The 25,005-nt window shown below is 39.0% G+C and overlaps 1 protein-coding gene across 6 annotated transcripts in view; it reads left to right on the top strand.

Moving 5' to 3' along the window:
- astn1 (astrotactin 1) overlaps positions 1–25,005 on the top strand; it is a 391,153-nt gene that overhangs the window by 330,365 nt on the left and 35,783 nt on the right. For all 6 annotated transcript variants that reach the window (XM_067474376.1, XM_067474375.1, XM_067474374.1 and 3 more), the window contains 3 exons: positions 13,016–13,293; positions 14,873–15,006; positions 16,802–16,953. In XM_067474376.1, the coding sequence (XP_067330477.1) occupies positions 13,016–13,293; positions 14,873–15,006; positions 16,802–16,953 (564 nt within the window). The remainder of the gene's footprint in view (positions 1–13,015; positions 13,294–14,872; positions 15,007–16,801; positions 16,954–25,005) is intronic.

The raw sequence follows: 25,005 nt of genomic DNA, 5'->3' as shown, positions 1-25,005 counted from the left end.
ATTCCTCTTTTTATAAGGTTTGGAGAACAAAGAACTGTTACGTCCTCACTTTATTCTAATTAAATTTTCCAGGGCTGCAAAGGACCTATGCACCTTTTTGTATGCATGTATGGCCAAGCTTGTGATATTTTTTTTGTCTTATTTTGGAGATTTATTAGTACTAAATGTAAAGCTTCACATTTACATTTGTACTTGCTCAAAATTGCTTTTCAATTACTGGTCTTGTAAGACCAGAAAATCATGAGCACATACTGAGATACTGTAACAACTCTAAAGTACATGTGCAATGTATATGAAGGCGATAACACTAAATGTAAGAGTATAATTTCTGATTAAACACCCAGATTCCAAATATCAGGTTCCTGCTGTATATGAAAGTAATCACAAAAAAAAGGTTATTAGCCTAAAACGTCCCTCTGTAATCAGCGACAGATATTCAGGCTTGTAAGGTCTCAAGCTGTTCTGTTCACTGATGCAAACCTGGCCTTTTGTAGTCACGCTTCATGTTATTTTCCCACCACCAGCAGTTTCCAACATCATTACACCTTATTCCGTTGTCTCTCTCCTGGATCTCACGTTCATTAAAGCCTCCTAGAGCTCCTCTCATACAGAGTTGCAACACAAACTGACATGAGACCTGCATCAGCTAAGAAACATTTTGCTACACTACATTACTCCGGTCTTTAGTAGCAAGCGAGCTCACAGCGCTCAGTATTATAGCCAGCGACAATTCACAGATCTGTGAAAGAAAAAAGAGCCAATGGTGTAATGTTTGACTGTGAAGCATGTAGGAGCAAAAAGTTATAAATCGCTCTTGGCTACGATCTCTTTCAACAAGCCCACAGTGTTGTAGGATGAGCACAAGTAGGGGTGGATACAAATGAAGGTACTAGAAAAAAAAGGAAGAGACATAAGTGAGAGACAGAGTTTAAAAGGAAACAAGACTAAACATCAGAGTAATTATGTTTATATAGCCACAATATAGTGGATACCAGTCTTCACTTCCATTAGTGCATGATGTTATGCATGATTTGATATATCCATATATCACTGCAGCTCAGTTTCTTCAGGAAGTACATTTTACATTTAGGAAAGACTAGTACAAATGCAGAAGCTAGATATCCCAGCGAGGCCAAGGGTAAGACGTGGCACATGGAGCTCAGTCTTAATTACTTGTACACATGGGATATGCTATACAGACAGCAGTAGTCTATATGTAATGTGATTAAAGAGGTGCTTTCAAAGCTTTGAAGTCTTTTCTTAAGCAAGATACAATTTTGCACAAAAAAAGGACTGTGGATGTTTCATTCAGTATCAGAGCTTTATGAACAGGAGGGATTGTCGCACTATGGGAAACCTGTTTCAGTGTTCACATGGTTACCTGACCTGTTGTTTTAAGACAAATTTGAATTTTTTAATAAACCTGTCCTTTAGTGCATGTTAGTTCTGGTAAATAAGATATCTGTTTTAATTAACTGTGGTAAATGTATTGATCAAAAACCTTGACGCTGTTCCATTCTGAAGTTTTGTTTCAAATTCAGCTTACACTGACAGAGTAAACCAACGTGAACATGGTTTATTGGACTATAAAACATCATAGCTGTAGTATTGTCAGCTCAAGACACGTCTCCATGCCTATACAGAACAAGCGACACTGTGATAGCGAAGAGGATAGTTATGTACTAAGGGAAAGAGACAGTAATGCATGAAGAAGGAAAGAAGAAAGCTGACAGAGTAAGTGAAAGGTTAACAAAGTGAAGCTGATGAGCATGTACAGAGAACATGTAGAGAGACCCTCTGACAGACAGACAGCATTACTGGGCCCTTCAGCGTCCGTGAAGGAGATGTCACTAATGGGCCTGTCAGGCCACGGTCAGCCGCCCTAATCAGCACTTAGACAAACAGCCTCTGCTCACAGCCCGACATGCGACACATGCTGCTTTAAACATAAAGCTTCCATCAAGGCTTACATAGGCTTGTCAGATATTGCTGCAGATAATTTCTGCGTGTGTATTTCCATGTCTGGTTTTGTAGGTGGGCTGGATGAAGCAGGATAAGGCAGACTGAGGGGCCTTGTCTAGCCAGGCTTTGAAAAGTAAAGAGGGTAACGGAGCAAGAAAATGCTGCAGAAGTATCACTGTATTAAAGTGATGTTGAACTTTTAGAAGAATTTTAGGTTGTGTAGTTGTCTTGATATGATGTAAGTCTCAATATTTTCCATTTTACTTATCCACTGATCCCTGCCTGTCTGACCAGAATCTTTTTTTTGTGATCTATTCACTCGTGCATGCCAAAATCTCACTCCTACTCTAATACATTTTCCTGAGGAATCCTTTCCATCCACCTATATCACATCTTCATTGGTCAGTCATGCATGATTTATGCATCTTTGCCAAAAATACATTTGATATTTCATTTTTATTTTTTTTTCTTCAGATCATTTTAGACACAAAATCAGCCAGACACAAAATCAACTACTGGATGTGTAATCATATGAAAACAAAGAAATATAATCAAATATTTCAGCGATAGTTAATATCTCTTAGGAAATAGCGCACATTTGATGAGGGAATCACATGATATGTTCACTTCCATAAGCTATAATTAAGATAACAATAGGACTTGTGGCTCCTGAAATATTTCTCACTTATATTATGAAAGCATCCAAATTCAGACTGTGAAAATACATTATAGAGCTATATATTACAGCTGGACACATTTGTTTAGAGTCAGCTAGCGACCTTTCACACATACAGCGTCATTTTTTGTGTAACCGACGGCACAATGAAACATGCTTATCATTTTGTCCACCAGGGACAAAAGAAATAATGAGACAAACGGGGTTCGTTTGGTGGGCCTCAATGGGCTTCTTTGCCCGGGCCCCTTCCAAAGTCAGGATTCTCACTGGATAGTCCCATTGGCTGTGGGTGAAAATAGAACACAGCACATTTTTGGCCACGCCTGACACCTGTAAGTGAAGCTTGAAGTAGTCAGCCTTTATGCTGCTCTTCAGGCCTCTACATTCTTTACCAGTAAACACATTAGTGATTACCAGGAGAGGATCAGGCAAATTACTATAATCTGTTATCTTGACTTCATTAGTAATAAAGTCCAGGTTAATGAGCAGTTTCAGCAGTAAATTAGCAGTTTTGAAATTGATACGACAGGGCGAGTCTCTTCAAGAGGTGAACATTGAGGGTAAATTTTAGGCAAATGGATACATTCCCTCATAGATATATTCTCTATAATATATTCAATATCCCGAGGGTTTGTGAGTCGCTGCTGATTGTCGTGTTGAAGTGGTTGATTGTGCTGCCGACATAGGGAGTTCAAGTGTTGTTGCACTGCGGAGCATACACATTGTAATGCATATCCTCCCACACTACACACACACACACACACACACACACACACACACACACACTTCTCTTTCTGTCAGTCATCTCAACTTATCTGTTGCACAAACACACACAAACTCACAAACTGCCCCTCCCTCGCCTACAAAGGAAAACGTACACACATTGACAAACTTCCCTTCGCCTCGTCTTTATCTTCATATCCTACATGTAGAAACTATCACACGTGGCTTTGCTGCTGAGGGGAAAGATGCACATTTTCTCATTTACAATTTGCTTTTGCTGGATAGGTGTAGAGAATTGCCCTGCTGTTGTAACTTATCAGGTACAAGCTGCACGTGGCTGCCTGCAGGTGTCACTTCAAACACACATCCACATACTGTATGCACACACACGCAGAGAGAAAACTGCACAACACATCTGAGAAGATTTGCCAGTCGTACTGATTTTTTTAAGCGCTCAGATGTATTCCGTTTTGCAGGTTTGGAGTTTGGAATGCATCACCCAAACAGCCATGCAGCACACCCAGAGTATTGTTTATCTGCATCTCATTCCGTTTCCTCTTTGCTGCTCCTCTAATTCTGTTTATCATTTTTCTCCTCTATATACATAAGCGTGATCCCACCAGAACTCCCCCTTTCTAATGCAGTTTTCCATCTCACTGCTTTCCCATTTACTAAGCTGCTGCCTTCTTTGATTCCCTGCATTCTCAGATCAGCATGTTCCATAAGCATATAATGTTCATCTTGGCCAAGCCCATTTAAAAGGTTAGGTATGATTTGCCCTGCATTTGTCTGCTGAACACTGGCGTATGTACACTGATGGCTTCCGTTTCCCAAACTTGCAGCTATGTCGATGATCCACTAGCATCATCTAGTGGCTAAAAGGAGTTACATCTCACAGTGAGTGGTATTATTCCACACAGGCTGAAGGGGAGTTGATTTCGTGCTGGGTTAGGGTTTGTCTGCAGACGCCACAGAGGTGTCAAGTCAGGCATTTAGTTTAAAAGCCTCTGTTAAAAAGAAGACTGCTGGTGTCAGGGGCCAAAATCCTCCGCTTTGATCACGAAGATGAATGATGATTTAATGAGTCGTCATTTCACAAAGAGGTCTGATGAAAGGCAATATAATGAAGGGGATCTGCAGGTCTCCAAAAGACAGGAAATTAAGGCTTTCACTCAAAAACGCTACAATATATTAAAACAAACAATATGTGCAGATTACATGGTTAAGTATTCTTTCTCTTTCTGTGTATCTTTTTTTTCTCGTCTTTCTCACATCCATAAACATTTATAAATGACGGTTTTGTAAACAGGAGGACTGACTTGAATCAGTCAGTGGAAAATGAACGGAAGTTATCTCTCGCTGGAGAGTGTTGGAGGAAGGGTGGATGTAGAGGTATTATATGAATCTGAATAGCTCAGAGCTCCATCTGTTGTGTACTGTGAAGATGATGAGTCATTCTGCTGGGTATAGCATGGGTCAAAGCAGCCCCAAATCCCCAGCTTCATACAAACACACACACACACACACACACACACACACACACACACACACAGATAAAACATGTATTCTAATACATGCTTATGCTGCAATTTTCCCATCATGCATATTTCCTGTGTCTACGGTTTAGTGAAGCTTATTAGGGCTCAGCTCATAGCAAAGATTGGTTTCCAGGCCATGTCCAAGCCTTCTATTGGGACAAATATCTCAGAATCTTAACCCTCAACACAAAATCTAGTTTCAGGAAGGGAACGGCAAATTTGATTTTTTTTTTTTTCCCCTTGCATTTTCTTTCTTTGTCAAAAGCTGGCACCTTCTGCATATGCAACTACACAATTTTGGGACAGATTTGGTTTGTGGAGGCAGTAGCAGGAGATGTGTCTTTGCCTAACTGTTTCCAGCCCCTTCCAAGGCTGGCTCAAGTGACATCACATGAGGATAATTATAGGAGTTAAGAACTCTTCTGAGAGCCAGACAATATCTATATACAACGTTATCAGGCAATTTAAATTCTATTAGTTGTTAAATGTTATTAGTTGTTCCAGCCCATAGTTATGGTTTCATATGTGGCCTGTTATAGTGCAGCAACATCAACTAGGTGTAGTAAATGCTACAGAAGCAGGAGTGATTATTGGTGATGTTTAAAGGCATAGAAAGTCTCTTTAGGAATATGGATGGTGCAGATGGCTGAGTGTCAAAGTATGGTGGGAGAGGGCAGTTCGTTTCCCACTTTGAACTGACCATGGCCATGTTCTAGACCGTTTTCACAAAAGTGGTCACACTGGGTCCAGAACTGAGTTTGGTGGGCACCCAACCTCCTGCAGTATACATGCAGAACGAACTAACAAAGACTTTGTTTAAATAGTTATGAGGAGTTTTCACTTATACCAGTTATTCCACAGAATACATGCACAAATTATTGAAAAAGTTGATTTTTTTTTTTGTCTTAGTCCAGGTAAGTATTGTCAGGAGTTGCAAACAGTTCCATACATACTGTTTACACCGCAGTAGATTTCAGGCCACCATATGAATCTACAGTGTATGCAAGGTCTCTAAGGAGGATTATAATCACAAATAGTATTTTTTGGGGAAAAAAATATACGAGGAACTTGTATTTCTTTGGACTGTAGAAGGAAACCCAAGCAAGTACAAGGAGAACATGAATGGCTGCAGAGGACCAGTGATGCAAACCTGCGACCTTTGTGAGGAGGCAGCTAAACACTTTAGCACTGTGCTGCCCAACGTTTGAAATATTGATTAGTGAACTTTTTTCCCTTATTTATTGGTAATCTTTAGTTCTAAATCAATAGTGTGACTGCAAATGAACCTCTTGGAAAAACTATCAGCATTTCTAAAAAGGAAATGTTTACTCAAGCATTAAAAATTATCACATACACTCACATGAACATACAGTAGGCTCACAAAGGTTCTCAGAGCTCAACCCCCCTGGTCAAAAATAGATCAAATTAGGTAGCAGAATTTGAATGAGAAATTGTATTTCCAGAAGGACAAAACAGAGGAGGATATGGGAGTTCTTTTTCTGTGGTTTTTTTTCTTGTCATCACTTTCCTTTGTGAAACACCTCACTCTGTCAAACAAAGATTATATGTAATGAGCTTTGTGAGTGTGTGTGCTTGCACATAAGTGCGCATTTTCCTCAAGATAAGCAGTATACCGCCAGTCTTTAGGCAGCCCTGAAAGTAGATTTGTTTATGTGCGTGGGTTGAAACTGACAGCAGTTTAGATTCTCAGATAAGTGCATGAATGCACCTTTTAGGCTTGACATAGCTAAAGGCTGACGGAAGAAAAGAGGGCAGGATGAAAAAGTGAGCCAGAGAGTAGGGAATGCAAAGGCAAAGGAAGTGTCAGAGAATGTGAGAGAAGAGAGATTGGTTTTCTTGTTTTAGTATAGCTGGAATATTATATTAGGCTACAGCATTCCTCCCTTACACCTACCACGCAGGTATTTGCATTGCAAAAAGAAAGTGTGATTGTGCTTTTGAGAGAATGTAAGAGAAGCCAGAAAGAGGAGGTGCAGCAAAAAGAGACAAAGGCTGAAAATGACAAAAAGAGAGTAAGTGAAGTTCAAAGATGGCACAGTGTTTTCGATCTTGTTCCTCTTGTGTTACACACATATACAGCATGAATTATATGGAGCCCTTAGATCCCAGAGTGTCAGAACAAAGGGCGACAGCAGTTTGTTTGTTTTGAGCAACAATGATGATTGATAATTGATGATTTTGAACAGTCAATGATCAAAGAAATTCATGCAGTCGAGCCTAGACTTGAATGTTCTGTCATCACCCAGCAATTGGCCAGCTGCATACGTGCTGACAGTGCATTCTCTTCAGTAGCTTGTCTCTCTCATCTCGTCAAAACCCCCCCAAAGCGATTTTTTTTTCCCCCCACAGAATAGCAAATGAATTATGAAGCAAATTAGTAATGAAACAGGCCCAGGTATTCTCACTAAGTACTGGGCTTTTTATTTACATAATTATTTACAGGTCAGGTATTCATTTTCTTCCATTACCATAAATCTCATATCTCGTATGATTGTGAAGAGCATACATTTAGCACTTATAGACCAATTATTAGATGTTAGAGATGCTAAATGTCACCGCAGACCAGCTTTATAACACAATGTGAAATTTATTAAAAGCAAGAAGTAAAACAGCCTGTCAAAAAGTATGTAAGCAGTTACTGGCCCCATGAAGAGGAGGAGGAGGAGGATAAGATGGTGCGCCAGCTCTTCACCTGAGAAGTTGATTGGGTGATTGTAAAGTGACTCTTGATGTTTGTCAGGAACTCACTAAAAATTCGAGAGAGGCTTTTGACATAATGTTTCGCAGAGCTATTTCCCCCTTGTGTTGAAGAGAACAACAGTTATGCGCAAAACAACAGTAGTCGTGTCAATTTATGAGAAATATAGAAACAAAGAAGTAACTTGTGTGCCTTTAGTGGATGCAGTTAACAAGTCACACAGGAGCATCCTGATTTTTTAGTGTTTTGCTTTGCTGCCTTAAGTAAAAGTGTACTACTTTTGTAAGTAGTAACAAATGGTCACCATGTGTTAGTTAGTTAGTTACATAGTGCAGACTGGAGAGTGCAGTACAAAAGCATGTAAAATCCCTCCAGGGGACCTCAGAGCAAAAATGGTACAAACCTAATATGCCTATCTGGGAACGTATCCTTACATCAAAGAAATAAATCCACTGTTCAAAGCTTAAGGTCTCCTGTGGTCACCCCAACCCAATTGCTAATACATTTTTCTGCTGCAACATATTTTAAATGAATGAAGTGCTGCATTTATTAACAGCAAGAAAGTTGAGAGTACCTGAACCCAACCATAAAAAAGTAGTTTAAATGGCAAAGCCTATATTGTTTTGTAAGATGGGACATTTTGGGTAAAATGATATCATTTTACTGATCATTTTACTGATATGTTCAGTATCAACATAGTTGCAACTGTAAGTAATTAAGGTAAATGTAAAATATTTACTTAATGTATCCTCATGGTAAAAGAAAGAATAATCCAGTTTCAATAATGTTTTCATATAAAAACATGTTTGTGCTTGCAGTTTAGTTGTATAGAAACTTACCTTTTAGGAGAGAGGGTTGGTCATAACCGTAGAGAACCACAGGTAAAGGCTATAATGCAGTGTAACTGTAACAAAAGTGGAGAAAAGTCAGAAAATAGGCAGGATGACCGAGCCAGCTTATTCACATTCATCATAACGACTTTGTTAATGAATGTAAAAATGCATGTTGCAAGGAAAGGTCAGCACCACAGCAAGCCAGTTCATTTCAGAATCATGGGGTTGTGCAAAGAACAGAATTAAACAGCGTTGCAAATGCATCATTAACTATATGCACCCAGTGAAATTGCAGGGTCACGTCACGTCACATTAAATGGTCTGACAATGTGGCAAAACTCAACTTTAAAGGTCCCATCATTAACAAATGTATATAGGTCTCAGAGGTCCCATAAATGTGTTTATTCATTTTCCTAGCTAAATTACCATTAACATCATGCATTCTGGCATGTCTGAAAATTAATTTTCAAAACACCAGTCTTTTTCCTGTAGCTCTGAATGCAAATGAGCGAGGCCTCGTTGCATAATCTTATGCAAGGTTTGTGATCACGGCTATACCGACCTCCACATCTCGCAAGGTCTTGTATGTTTATGCTGGCCGATCCCGTGCTCTCCTCATAATGGGACAGAATTCCGACTGCTTTTCAAGCATACTTCAAAAGCAAAAATTTTTTTTTTAATATTTTACGTGTGTCTGCATACACTGGGGGCTCATGTAAATTTACATAAAAGATTAAAAAGTGAATTTTGCATGATAGCAGACCTTTGAGTGAATAACTTCCCGCCTAGATTTAGGGTAAAATCTGAAGTAAAGTGGAGAGGACCTGACAATGTAGTGTGCGTGTTTGGTTATCAGGTGTCTTTAGGCCAGACTGTTCATCAGTTTTTATATCCTTCCGTGTTCCCAACCGACACCAAGCATTGCTGAACTGAACCAAGACTAAACTGAGCTAATCATTGCCAATCTTCTTTGCCCTAAAAGGCACCCAGCTTTCTTAATATAACTGCCACATTTAATTTCCATCTGCCAGGACGTGGCAAGTGAAGACAGAATGATGAGAGCTGATTAGTGGGAAGTGAGCCAGTCTGACAAGGATAGATTAAAGTTTGGCTGGTCAGCAGTGCAAGGACATTGACATCCTTGGCAGCATGCAGATGAATAACTCCATGCATTCAGATTTAATGTGTACATGCACACACACACAAAAAAAACCTGGCTTTCGTCCTTCAAGCTACAAGATTTTGAATTTTTTTCGCTATTATTTCTCATTAACTGACTTTTCCCCAGCTATTTAAAATAAAAAAAAGTTCTTTTTCATTGTTGTTAATTTGTCAGGTCACATGCACAAGTGCACACACATTTCAGTGCTCAAAAGGTGTGAATGTCCCGAGCTCAGATGTAATTCAGCACTAAGTGAAACCCTATGTAGCAGCACATTCCACTGATTGGTAAGAGCTATCTTGAATGGTGTCAGCAAGAACCTAACATTTGAAAGGACATGGACAACATTATTTCTGGTTTGTTGTGTGTTCCCATTGTTGCTTTATTTAACAAATGGTAATTTTATTCCCCATTATCTTATGTTTGGTGTGGTCTGCCACCCTAAAGAAAGCACTTGAGTGCGCCGTGATCTCTTGTTCTCTATCTACGCATGTCAAGACATGAATGTGATTCGGTTAAAGTGTGTTCTGTTCAAAGATTGACTAAAGAAGTCTTGAGATCCTCTCCCTGCCAGTGGTTGTTGTGAAAAGTTTTTTTAAAACATGTTTATTATCGTTATCAGTGACTTATGACGTCAAAACTGAGGCAGACCTTCAGTAACTACTGTACCTAAATGTAGTGTTGCTGTATAAAGTTTAGTTCACCTTTGTTTCCTTCTCTAGGCCTTGTAGTCTGTGTCCTTTTCGCACTTACGTTCATGTTTTTGGCACTTTTTTCATATGTGTTCTTCAATGCACAAATTGTTAGTTAAAGGGTCCAAGTTCCTGGCTGCCACGCTGTTTGTTTTGGCACAAGAACATTCTCTTGGGGCATATGTATCTCCAGAACATCCAGTTGTTCCTGACCAGTCGTTAAAATGGTTGTATATCTACGGTCCCAAGTTTTCCACTTTCTCTTCTCGCGCAATCACAGAATGTGCTACACTATCGTCAGCCTTTGAATTTGCGGTGTGTTTTAGCATCATTTGTTGGCCCAGATGATGCCGACAGGACCCGAAGTAGCATTTGGTCTTCACTGCGCTAGTTTCTTGACGTTGACTGGTGTGTAACTAATGTTTCCCAGCCGTTTGTGGGGCTTTTCTTCTTGTTATTTTATGGAACGGTTCCAGTATGAAGCAGTACTGTGGTGGAGTGGATAGTACTGCGGCCTCACAAAAGGCCCTCTGTTGGAATGCCCAGCTAACTGTGGCCCTGCTTTGGGCAGTTTGCATGTTCTCCCCGGGCTTCTGTGGTTTCCTCCAGATTCTGTGGTTTCCTCCCAATTAACGTACAGGCACGTTACGTTAATTGGTGATTCTAAATTGCCCGTAGTTGTGAATATAAGTGTGAATGGTTGTCTGTCTGTGTATGTTTCTCTTCGCTGGCCCTGAGATAGACTGGAGACCTGTCCAAGGTGTACCCTGCCTCTCGCTCAATGCCGACGCTCCTGTAACGCTGAACAGCATAAGCTGTTACAGATAATTAAAGGATGGATGTTCACATATGCCTTTGTGTGATTTCCCTTTTTTTCATTGTGTTAGGGAAGCCTATTTTTCCAATGGTAAACCTGCAATAATAGGAAAAAACAACAGTGACACCTCCTTAATTGACATGCTGATCTTTTCTCAAATAGCTGCTTAATTAAACATCCAGCAGTTATGGAGCAATGTTATCACAGATTTACTAACACGTGTAAACAAGTAAACACCTTATGTAAATCAGAATATTTTCCTGTCAGTAATACACAAGGCGCAAACACACACACACACACACACACACACACACACACACACACCTTTAGGGTTCAAACTGTGTCAACATCTAGAGCTTGACTCTGTTCTTATGGATTTGCTCTCTAACTTTTTTCTTTGTCTTTTTTGAAGTGGCTCCATCCTAGATCCTCTCTCCATTTCATGGTCACAAACCAGTGTCCTTCCTCCTCTTTTTAATATCAGATGACAAGTTAAACAGTATTATACATTATCTTGTGCATATCAGATGAGCGATGACACAATATTTTGCTTGCGCAGTTACTTAACTGACACTTCAACCTTAAACAACCTTTGACAAATCACAAACCACAGTTCCAGTTTCTCTTAACATCAATTTACCTCTACCTGTTTCTACAATGTTTCACTGGATCCCCGAGGTACAGTAATGTCTTTCCTTTGTGTTATTAGCTTCAGAAGAATAGTTTTTATGACAACCTCTAACTAGGGGTGGCGATTAAGACTGAAAACTATATCACAATATTTTTACTATAGTACAGGAATGCAATTTTAAATATATACGGTCATGTATGGGAGAGCCGAGGAAACACAATCAGTGATTTAAAAAAAAGCCTGGACATCGTTAAATACTAAACAAATTAAACCTACAGTGTTAAGTAGCTAAAAAAATCTAATGCTAATGCATTGTCACAGCCAAAATCCAAATTCTATTCTATATCCAAATACATTCAAAACGTAAGGAGAAGCTCACATAAGGTGTCGGTAGGATAAATTAAGTGAGTAAGTTACGCAAAGAAAAAAATATAATTATCATATCCCATGTTTTGTTTAAAAATATAATGTTGAATTCCCACATGGTCAGTGCTGAGCTAATTACACTCACCCACCAGATGCCAAACAAAGGTCCATGATCTGGCTTTATTACTACTATTGTTACCGTGACAAAGAATACGCTGCTGTTATTTTCCTTGGTTACTGTGTCTTTCTCTCTTGCTGATACTTTTGATAAATTTAATCAAGGTCTATGGACTGAACAGAAAAAAAAGATCAATACCTGTCTAACAGTCAGACACATTAATAAAATGTTTCATTGTTCAGTGAAGATCTCACCTTATTCACTAGAGGGAAAGTGAGCAGCCGAAGCAATGGCCCAAATATTTACACTTCTTTTTATGTATTCTGTCTGCGATGCTAAAAAGTCTCCACATGGGTCACATGGGGATTTGGGAACACGTTACAGCTTTGTAGTTTTGCAACATTGCTAAAGAGAAAAGTCTGTTTCAGTCCTTTGCTTCCTTATCTCATTACTAAGAACAAGTGACCTAACCATACCGTGAAATATAAGATGATATGGGGCTATTTTTGTAGCAAAATTACACAATTATGTGGAGAGATGTTGCACTTTGTATCAATCTGTGTGTAATACATAAATAAATAAATAATAAAAAAAAGGTTCATATGGTTATCACTAATAATAAAAACAGACATTTTTTTAGACTTTTGTTTTTTGTAACAACTTTTGTTTATTTAAATTTTTATTGCTTTTCATGATTGCTTTTGAAACAAGTGTATTTTAAGTGTATATTATAATTAGTGTCATTTGTTAACTTTTTTCTTTTTCATTTTTTCATCAGGTAACTCACCTTCAGAGGAATCAGAAGAGCGTGACAAGGAACCGCGAACACTGACATACCCTGCATACATTGCCAGTCTGCTGGACACGGGTGCAAAGCGTATGGCAGCCGGCGTCCGTATGGACTGCACCAGCCAGGGCCAGTGTCCACGCTCCTGCCACCTCTGCCACATGAGCCCAAGGGCATCGCAAGGACGTCAGCAGTCTGAGCCTGTCCTGCTGCAGATTACCAAGGCTGCACCTATCTATGAATTAGTGTCCAACAATGAGACATATCAGGTAGGCACTGTACAGTGTTTTTAGAAATAGCACAACTAATAATCAAGGACAGTCTTGAAAAGGCCTTCCTTACAACATACATCACTGTCCATGTGTATGACTGTAGGAAGCACTTATTGTTCAATGTCCTTCAACGTCTAAACATTTATGTTTGATCTGAGAAGTAGCACTTTCCACTTGGCTCACCTAAGTCTCCTTAATGTGTGCGTACACGAGCTAATGATGCACAAATGAATACATGCATTTTACAGTCTTTCTTTTATCCGACCTTACGCTGGGGGCAGCATGCTGTGCCATAATCTGCCTTACAGTGCTATGACTTCATTGATACTGAACGTCCAAACAGCTTATAATCCTGCAGAAGACAGGTCGATACATGGCTGTCTACTGTTCTGAGGTGTCAGGCTTTCAAGCTCAGGTAGAGGGATACAGCTTTTTATTGACAGAAGCTGTTTGGAGGTTGCTAGTGCTTCACTGTATCGCTACTAGTGCAGCTACAATGCACAGACAACATATTGAATAAGGCTGCAACTTGGAACTTTAATTTGAACTAGCTAGTGGAACTATTACCATACAATGTTTAGACATCACACTATAACACAGAACATAAGAAACAGCAGTACACCGAACTTAAGCACTTGCATTCATCGCTGTCTTACAGAATGTGTCACGGAAATGTTTCAGAAATTATGTTACTTTCACTAGAAATCAGTTTCTTCTGCAACTTCTGCAATTCTAAGTGCACAAATCCAAAACTGCAGTAATATAAGAAAATGCAAAACAACCATACCAAATGTGTCTCTGTCTCTTTTGGCTGTCCATCCAGACCAAAGCTTTCCCAAACCAGCCTCTGCAGTGAAACCGTTGGCTTAGCCTTGTGGTTTCTATGGAGAAAAGGAGCTCTGGTTGAAACAACTTTATATTGCCAAAGAAAGAGGTGGGGCAGGAGTGCAGCATTTTACTCCGAGTAGCAGTCAAAAGTCTTTGTCTGGACTAACAGAAAAGTTTTATATGCTTGTTCCCTGATACCGTTCATGTTTTTTTTTTTTTTGACTTGTTTTTTGGGGCTGGCTTAGTATACAATCCCCCATACATCTAGTGGCATTTTAATGAGGATGTAGGGAAATGCAGAAATAACCGGACCCCCCCCTGTTACCATGTGACAGTGATAATGTATAGAAAACAATTTGTTCTGTTTGTATGTACTTTTTACTAAAAAAGTAAGTAGATATAAAGTCCCTCTTAAAACATAAGTTCTCTTGTAAAAACATTCTTGTTATGCATCTGCTGGAGGATTTTTTGCCTAAAGTGATTCCCATTTCTCTGTTAACTAATAACAGCATAAAATCCTCATCATTTTTAAGAAAAAGAATAGGAAACAAATTGAATCAATAATTCATATTAGGTAAAAACATGATTTTATTAGCAACATTAGAAAACTCTAACATAAAGGAGCTGATTGTTGAATCCAGCATGAAAGTTACTTTTCATATTTGAATGTTGCATGTTATATGACCTGCTTTTGAAGTTGGGTTTCCATGTTTTATCTGTCTTCTCATCTCTCTGTCTCTGTGTGTAGGCTCTCCAGGAGGCAATGATGAGCTTGCTGTGGTGTTCTGGGAAGGGCGATGTTATTGATGACTGGTGTCGGTGTGATTCCAGTGCTTTTGGCACAGACGGGCTTCCCACCTGTGCCCCACTTCCCCAACCTATGTTAGTAACTTCAAATAAAATTACTTATATCCAAACATCACTCTCAGATGGGTTGTGGTAAATACCATCCATCATTTTACTGGCAAAACTCAATCTCCTGCTGCAGTGGGCTTGAGAAATGTTCCATCAAGCTGCATGTGTATGCAGATTTTTATCTCAGCCAAATATTACATTGGATAAATTACTGAATCGGCACAAGCCTCGAGGCCCAAGTGTCAGGGAGCTGCACCAGAGTCTCCGTTTAAAGTTTTTTAGTGCCATTTGTTGTAAGAGAGTACAGAGCAAAAATAAAAGATGCAATACCACAATAACTGTATAGGAGCACAACGTTGGTGGTTCGATTCTCAGTGCCTCCTGGCCACATGCTGTACTGTCCTTGGAATAGACAGTAGTGAAGCACCTATGTGCAGCTGTCCAACAGCAATTTACCCAAGGGTATTAATATATTATTAAAAATGTACTTTCAGTAGGAGGAGAATCGCCCATTTCCCATCTATAGAGAATGTGAAGTTATGTCACCTTGTGTTAACGATAGAGGACAAGGGTGCCATCATGTGATCTACTGCGTGCTGTTTGTTTACCTGTCCCTGCTACATTGAATACTTGCATTCCTTTTGTATTTGTTTATTCTACTTCTTCAAATGTTAAAATTTCATGGGAAAGAGTAGAGAGAAGGTAAAGTGACTCTTTAGGTACAAAATAAAGTTACTTGCCAGTGCAGTGCTATTTTGGCAAATTGACAACAATAACTCATATAACTTGGCAGCGCAAGACTGGATTACTGACCTGGATGCACTTCCTCCAAGTTATCTTGTTTTTAGATTGAATGCCTACATTTTGGACCAGTATAAAAGTTTTACATCGCTTCAAGTTCATTAACAGTTTTTGATCTCCTATGATCCACAAGTTGGCCAACTGAGAGTGCTGCCCCCCTTGCAAATGTAAGTTGGCACTCCCTTTAGAACGAAGCAAGATACAAAAAGTAAAATATTAAACCTCATTGCCAAATGACAGCTACACATCTCTATAATTCTTTTCATGTTTTTGTTACTGGTCAACATAAAATTTGTCAGCTTCAGTGCTCTCACTCAGACTACAGACATTTGTGTGTCCCATTGATGGAGCCTGAAGCTAAAATCTTAAACAATGTGGCATCACTTTACTGCAAAAGTGATATTATTGCTAAAACAATGATGGAATTCATTATATTACAACATTACTATGAAAAGTACTATCTAATGTGTAAATCATTACTTTTATGATATACAGACTCACAATATGGTGCATAAACAAAAAGACAAAGTCCGTTACCAATGGCATGATGTCAGCTTCACATTCTCTATTGCCATTTGAATGTGGAGGTAAATGCGAAAGTACCCTGTACTGCCTGGAGCATCTTAGAACCTGGCCTAATGTAGACATTAGCATCCTACTGGTTTAGATGTGAATGAATGAGTCGGTATAATCTATCCATGTTTACTGCAATCACTTATTTATTTCTCCTGTCGGCTGGGGTGTGCTAATAAATGAAATGATTGACTGTGTTGATTGGTTGGCATAAAACCTTCTGTAACCATGAGTTTCAAAGAAACACAGCTGCAGTCTACCACTCCAAACAAAGTCAGATCAGACATACAGTAAGGGGATAAATTACTTTATTTCTGTTGAGAGTGTTGCAGAATATGTTTTCATTACACTGCAGTTCCGTGGAGCTCGACAGATAATGTTAGCTGTCAGTTATAATTTACTGACAACATCTTTCACTCAATTTACATCTGTGTCACTCTGTTGCCAGGCTGAAGCTGTCCTACACCTACGAGCCCAGCAGCTCATTGGTCATCATGGAGTGGAACCACACAGAGCCACCAATCGGTGTACGAATTGTCGATTACCTCATCAGCCAAGAGAAGGTGACGGAGCGCACAGATCACTCCAAAGTTGAGACGGGTATGTCTGTCCGAACCTGCCCATATCAAAGATTTGACTATTAATGATAAACAAGACCCAACAGGTGGAAACTGTGGATTATGCTATGTTGCTAGGCAACCAGTGATGACAGTTTAGATCTTCATGAAACTCAAAACATTGCTTACTTCCTGTGCTTCATGGTTACTGAACCAGCAAGAGGCACTGTTGATGTTTTTGATCTGCACCACTTTGAAATGGGCATTGAGTAAGTTATTTGGCCACGGTCTGTATGGGCAGCTGTGGGCCAGTGTTCATTATTTATGCTGGCTCAAACCATGAACCACCAATTTGTCAGCACCATGTGGCCACAGAGGCCTAATTTGTTTTTATCTAGTCTACCACCTGGAAGGATTCCTGACCCAAAGGTGGAAAAAAAAAAGATTTCATTTTGCAGTTTTACACCAAGGGGTTAGTACAGGCTATCAATTCCCTCTATTGCTGCTGTCAAAAGGCTTGGAACCTTTATGAATTTTCATGTGTTTACTGCAAGAGAAATGTTCAACTAAAGAAATTATTGAAAAAAGAAATTGATTGCCTGAAAAATAAAAAAATCTTAAAATTACGCAAGTACTAGCTAAACAAACATTGATTAAAGCGTATAGAGATGCAGTATGCATTTGAATATTTGCCTTTTGCCCAGGAGTAAATATCACCCTATTTGGTATAAACCTTTCTTTACTGTAGTTTTTGAGACTTCCACAAGATGGTGTACAGTAGTAATAATAAAGAAGAATGTATTTGTTGTGTTGCATTGTTGAGTCTACTAAATATTTGAGGTTAATAATATTGAGCTGTAGCAATGCAGGTAGCTGCAGAGATGGAGTCTTGTAAATTGTCATTGGTATTGGAAAATTAGCACAATGAAAGTTTAATACTGTGATAATTTACATCTACAGTATATGTTTAACACAGTATCAGCACATTTAATTGGAATCATCACAGGTGAGCAACATTTCTTAATTTGAGGATTTCAGGATGTTTTAGTGTTAGGATATGTTTTCCCTCATGTTTTAACTAAAAAGAAGAGCTCGTGTGAGCAGCTACAGCAGGAGTGTGTTTAGCTCTGCCATCCATAACAGAGAGTGGAGCTTATTTGGTTGGACCTATATGAATAGAAGCCGGCAAAACGTCTGGCAGTTTATTTTAGCTGTAATGACCAAATCCATAATGGAGACTGTTACAGTTCCCTGTGATTACCAGAGTTTATTGTAGCTTAATGAGAGAATAAACTGTATTAGTCTTAACAGTGAGTACCATTAATCAATGCCACAAATTTAGAATGGAGAGGCAGGCAGGAGAGCATTTTTCTTTATTAGTGCTATTATAGTGAGTGTGGGCTGTAGGTTCAGCAGTAATGCTCATTTTAGCTAAGAGGGGTTTGTTTTTCTTAGAATAAAGTTGCACCATTTATTTGTGTAAGTCATTATCTAATAGCCGCAGTGTTTCTGCACAGTATGCTGCCCCACATCAGTGGTTCTGTAGCATACTGTACTTTGTGAACTCTGTTTCCATTAAACATAAGGGAAGGAGAGGCGCTCGGGTCTCACTCTCCACCCCTTTTGTGTTGCACAAACACATTCTGTGGTATCACAATGTAGTTTTCATTTAAATGAAGCCTGTGACCTCGATGAACCATGTTCACAGGATATTTTCTGTGCTTTACAATATCTTTAAAACACATTTGAATGAAATGAAAATTGAATGAAGAAAAACTGTATTTGTGTATGTAAAAAAAAGAGTAAAAATCAAAGTTTTACTATACTGACCTATAACAGATTTGAAACTCATAAAACTGAAATAGTGAGACTTTTTATCTGCAAAATAACTAATAACTTATCCTGTGAGGAAAAGGTGAGTTAAAAGTCTTCAGCCAGCTTTGCATATACCGTAACAATTTGATTAAACAGAACAAATTTTGAATTTTGCAACATGCATGAACAAAAACCATAAAATTTGAAGGTGTTTTCAAAAGTATAGTGCCCATAAAAACACATTCATATTTTAATTGACATTACTTTGTAGAAATCTTTTTTTCATTTTGAAGTTAAGTATTTTTCTGAAATGTTTTTGTCAAAGTCACCAACATATATTGACCATGATTGATTTATAATGTCAATAAAAGGGTGAAACATCCAAGGGGGTGAAAACTTTGTATAAGCACTGCACCTTTTTTCGTGGTCCAATCAAAATCTGGTTTGTTTTCCTCTTTTGGAATTCATTTGCACAGATCACAGTAATCACTTGTGGGCAGCAGACCAAGATAAGCACAAACCCTTACTGGATGTGGTCTCAGTCTAGGTCCAAACAAACTGGAACAGAAAGTGATTTAGCCTGAATCTGGTCATCATCCTTGTCGAGATGCATTTACCTGTGCTCTGAATTTTCTAGTATAGAATAGTTTAGTCCCAGGGGCAGTTGCTCAGTACCAAGGTGATAATCCACTGTTGTACTCAGTAAATACATCATTTGTTTTATTGTAACATTGCAATTTATGATAAGATTGTAAATAAGTAAAGAAATGGAAGGTGCATCATCAGTGGAAGCTCAGTGTATACTGGCTGACGGGGAACAACTGGAACTTTAATGCAGGGGAGCATTTTCATGAGCAACAATAAAATCTCTCTTTAATGGCAAAAATGACCTTTTAGTTTCTGTTTTGGATTTTTTTTTTTTACATAATATCTTCCTCTGCCCTTTGAACAAATCGTCTGTGTCAGCTCACTATTACTTCTGTGTTTCACAGCTCTGCTATACAAATGATTGTCTGATCCTATTTGTGCCATCACAACAGTAAACACAAGATGAAAATTGTGGCTGCTCAAGTATCATAAGCATGACATTGTGTGGTGGAGAGAACCTTTTAGGGCTGCAGTGCCTTGTTATAATGTTTGTTTAGACTTTTAGTAGATTAAACTAAGTTCTTACTGGCCCATAAAGTACATTTTAGTGCCAGATCAAAGTTTATAATTTGTGATAGTACTTATTGAAACAAACATAATGTCGTTGTGACGCAAGAGAAACTGCTGCAATCACAAATACAGATTAAGTCATTACTGCTAAAACAACCTGCTGTTGTTATCGCTCAGTGGTTGATACAGAGATACAGAAGAAACAAGTCTGAATATTCCAATCAGATAAACAGCATTACAACATGATGATGTTGTATCCAACAGGATACTAAAACATTGAACTTATGTCAGTGTTTTCATGGAAATTTCACTCTGGTACTGGGCAAGAAACACAAGCTGTGGCACAGGAATATTCCACAAATGACACATTGTTACCCTCACGCTGAGCTTTTCCAGTTTACTCATTCTAAATCGAAAAAAGACAATGCTTGTTTCCATAATGTCACGCACTTGAACCAGCCTCATTAAAATAATTGATATACTTTCTTAGGAAATGCTCCTCACACAAGGATGAGTTTTGGAGCTTTTCCATCAAGTTTCAAAGTCAATCACTGGTCTATCCCCAAAATCTGACTTATGATTATACAATAATGTTGGGTACAGGTCACCTAGTCAAAGCATCCCCAATGTTCCCCAGCCATTCAAATCTCTGGGGAACTTAGCTGCCTCTTAGCTTAGCTTTCCTCTTTGCCTTATAATTTCGATTCTAGCTAACAAAGACAGAAATGCTCAAAAAAATCTGAAATGAAAAGCTGGAATGTTAGACTTATACACACACACTTTAGCTTTTTAGTCATTTACCAATTAGTTCCCCCTCAAAGAATTAAGTGTGCACCCCAGTTTAGAAAAGTCTTAAACTTAACTTGTTTAGACCTGTATCTGTCATGACAAATATGTGTCTTTATTGGTACTGCATAATTGAAACTTCCAACCAAAAACCAAACACTAATGTACTGTGTAAACTGGCTCCAAATGGGCACAAAATGTTCAGTCTTCACGTCAGTATTTCATCACTCTTGTTCCTAGCAAAAAACAATGTTGCAGATCCCTATTTTTCCTGAGGAAGTCAGAAGTAGTACATGAGAGATAAACATCTGGTGTTATAAAGACAAAAGACCTGTACCTCTCTGATGTGCAATACTGATTTGGCAACAAGTCAAGTCCACTCTGCACTGCAAGTAAGGAGCTAAACTTCATCTCTCGTTTAGACTTGAGTCTTAAGTGCGGGACCTCTGTTCTGATTTTGACTGTAGCTGGGATGTTGTTGCACAGGCTAACAGGCTTCTCTAAATGTTGGGCCAGCTATTGAAAAACTTTAAAAAATTGCTGAGGAATGTGTCAATCTGGCTGCACTTACAACCGTTTCCCTCTCCTTTACACTAAGCCTCTAGACTCACGTAGTGATAACTTTTTTTGCAGGCCAGCCTGAATATTGGTCTTGACAAAACAATTTGGGGATTTTTTTTCATTGACATTTTTGAAGACCAATGACAAACAGAAGTTTATAATACTTACATGTTTTTTCAGCGAACCTTTATCATAAATTATTTGCAGTTTTGAATATTGTGAACATTTTAAATGACAAAAAAAAAAAAAGATTTGCCTGGGGTTAGGGTTACTGTCACAGTCGTGAAAGATGTAGATGGTTGCGTGGGTGCAGTAGCTGTTTGCCTAAAGTTGATAACACACATACGCTAACTAACTTTGTTAGCATGTGGCTTTGAAGTTAGCATGAAAGAAAAGCATCCATTAATCTGGGTTAACTGAACTGACAACTGTTTAAAATAACCTTGTATTACAAAAATCCCTGGTCTCCCCTACTTGTGTGTTCAAACCTAACCTAGTTGCTTTTGTGACCACACCTGGTGTGCTCCAGGTTTATCACCGTAACCGTGACAACAGACTCAGGACAACTGAGCCAGATCTCTACTGATGAATGAAGTAAAGGCCTACTAAAGTTTGACATTTATGTTTTTCTGAATCTCTAAATATATGAAACTCTAGTCAAACTCTAGTCTAGTCATTATGCAAAACAAGTTTGCTCTAGTCTACCAAAACAGTATCACCAACTGGAAAAGACTCATTAAATTCTAAGGACAGAAGCACAAAACTTTCTCCTAAAGAACACCAAGCAAGTGCTGCATCTAGAGAAAGCTAGACTCTGAAATATAGTAGAACCCCATCGCCTCCTTAACACCCACCAAACACCAAGAAAATAATGTATAGGTCAGGAGATTACAAAGTTTACAGAGAGAACATTCCATAACTTCTGGGTGCTAAAGTTGTCAAAACTTTTAACTGCTCCCTCACACTGCCATTTGGACTCTCCAATGTGTGAAATTGCCCAGCGCAGCTCTAATTACACTGAGTAAAAGTTATCCAGTTCTAGTTGGTGTGGCTCAGCTGCACTAAAAGATAGAAAACACACACACAATGCACACAGTGCACAAAGTGTGACTCGGGCTACAGTATGAAAGATACAGGAGAGACTTCAGCTCTCTTTCTTATCAGATGATTGATAACTTTGGCGAGCACGCTGCTGTGTGAACATGTGGGCAAAGGTGGCTGGGCATGGATGATGTGTTGAGTTACAAGGGCAGGAGAGCTAAGGTGAGAGACGGGCAGGAAAAGACCACCAGGGAGAAAAGAGGAGTGAAGGAAAGAGAGAAAGAAACAGAAAGACAGAAGCAGAGTAGGAAAAAAGATATAAAGATCTGGAAAGCAAGTGAAACAGTGTGGTTTTGATTTCAGCTGTCAGTCTTTTGTCATCTCAGAGACTCAGCTTCACGTCAGTTCTCCCCAAATCACCCCTTGGCTACTTTCATCCTTTTGCTTTTCCTTCAACACTCCCTCTCCTTTCCTCTCTGTGTTCCTTCTCTTCCATAGCTTTTCTCACACTGACCCTCTTTTCTCCTCGGTTAAGCATGTTCTGACCACATCCTTTTATTCTTTCATTCCCTTTTTTCTCCTTTTCCTTGTCCTCTCTGTTTTAATCCTCTTTTATTATAAAATTAATCAACACATGGTAGGACACAAATGATAATCGAACATTTTAAAGCTTTTTTTTTTTTTTATTAAGTCCCACATAGGCACTAAAACCATCCAATAACTATGCCTGTGTCTGTCACAGATCAGAATTTAATCAAAAATCAACTTGGAGATTTTTCATCATAAGTTTCTGAGCATCAGCTATGTCCTCTATTTGCACTCCTTTAATGCCTTTTTTTCATCCAAAAGTGAAAATATGTTGACATTCCAATTGCTGATGTATCCAGAAGACTCTTCAGTTTTCATTTCAAACTTAATATGAAATGCTTGTCTTAAAACACAGTGAAAGTGATGAGTATGATGTTACTAATAATCCAACTGTAGGATTGTGAAATCCAGTGAACAAGGAGATAGTGGTAGTGTTAGATCATTTAGACATAATTTCTGTTTTTATAGTTTTTTCCCACATATATTTTTGCAACTTCTCTGCCACCAACAGATGCTGATCGATGGTGGGTGTTCGAGCAACTGGGAAAGATGTTAATGTTAAATTGCTGTATAAGAGAACTGAATGAAGTTACAATCTTTTCACGTACTCTTAACCAATTGTTTGCACTAGGTTTTGCATTTTAAACCAGTATGCACCATTTGTTATCGCACTGCTACCAGTGCTAGCGGGAATTGTTTGGTGCTACCTCAACATTTGAAATATTATTTCTTCCCTGAACTGAAACCCCAGAATGACGTGCATGATAAATTCCAGCAGGACAGTGGAAACAGAGCATCCATTTACGGGAATGGTTTGAACAGACACCACTGATCATCTGTGGAAGTAACAAAAGAATACAAAAAAATTACCAAATATCTGCCCTTTGCTTTCTCTGAAGGCTCATCAGAAACAGATGTCCGAATATCCTGCTTTCTAGAAAACGTCATTCAAGCTGTGTTGTTTGTACACACAACCTATACTCGCTGACAGCTGCACAGTTGCATTTGTGTATTTTCTTTTTTCATGTTTCTGGTTATGTTATGCTAGATAAGTCTACATGCAGTGCATGCAGCTGATGATTACAGCATCCAGGGCTCGGTTAGATCAGAAGCTGACAACAGCTTGTTTGTGCAGCAACCTCCCCCTTAACAAGCTTCAGGCACACAAGGTGAGATCATAGTGTAAGTGTAGACACACAAACACACACACATACACACACTCAAATGCACGGTTCCTAACCAGATGTGTGGAAGTTTCACGATAGGTCTGCTTTAAGTCAGGGCACCACTTGGCTGGACTAGTCTCCCTGTGAAAACAAACATCCCCTTAGCTGTGAGCAATACAATGATGTAAGAGCGTTGATCACCCCGCGAGGGCAAGGTTTGTTCAAGGGTCGTCGGAACATGGAATGCAATCAATAAACACATTACTCACCGTTTCACATCACACATCCATACACACAGACACTGGGGTTGACTGAAACATGTGTCTGACCCCAAATCTAAGCTCGGCAGGGCTTCCTCTTTGCATCAGTCCCTTCCTCTTAGCTGCTTCTCCACCTGCTTTTGCTTTGGTGCCGTGAGCACAGCACTATATCATCTTGACAACTCGGAAGTTGACCCCTTCATTATCTGTAGCTGAGCGTAAAATAAACGCCATTATAGCAAACCCACTGCCTGTAATTTCCACCACCCATGCAGCCATAGATTTTTTTTTTTTTTTTTTCAGTACAGGTTAAAGTTAATGGATGAACATGTCCTGGGTTCATTTCCAGGTTTCCTTCTACTTGGATGCACTCACAATACTGTCACAGGAAGGCGTATATGAGGCATCCTAATCAGCACTTGGTCTTTTTCGTCTTTTATAGTTTTTTAAAGCTTCTATGTGTCACAGCCCTTTTATGGTTTCCAGTCTGCAAAGGAAACTGATTTTCATTTTCTCAATCCCTACCCGTAGGCAGGGGCCACAGTACTTGATAATTGGCATGATTCTGGTCCAAACTTTTTCCTTCCAACAACTGGGGGATGTTCCCAGATTGACGACCCCAATCCCCTTGCAGTGTGAGGGGGGCTCCCAAATGGCTCAAACTCTCGCCAATCTCGATTGGTAAATGTTAAACGTGTTAGATATTTACGACTTAAAATC

This window comes from Channa argus, chromosome 14 (genome assembly GCF_033026475.1).
Source record: "Channa argus isolate prfri chromosome 14, Channa argus male v1.0, whole genome shotgun sequence".
Classification (NCBI taxonomy): domain Eukaryota; kingdom Metazoa; phylum Chordata; class Actinopteri; order Anabantiformes; family Channidae; genus Channa; species Channa argus.
This window is presented reverse-complemented; position numbering and strand designations above follow the sequence as displayed.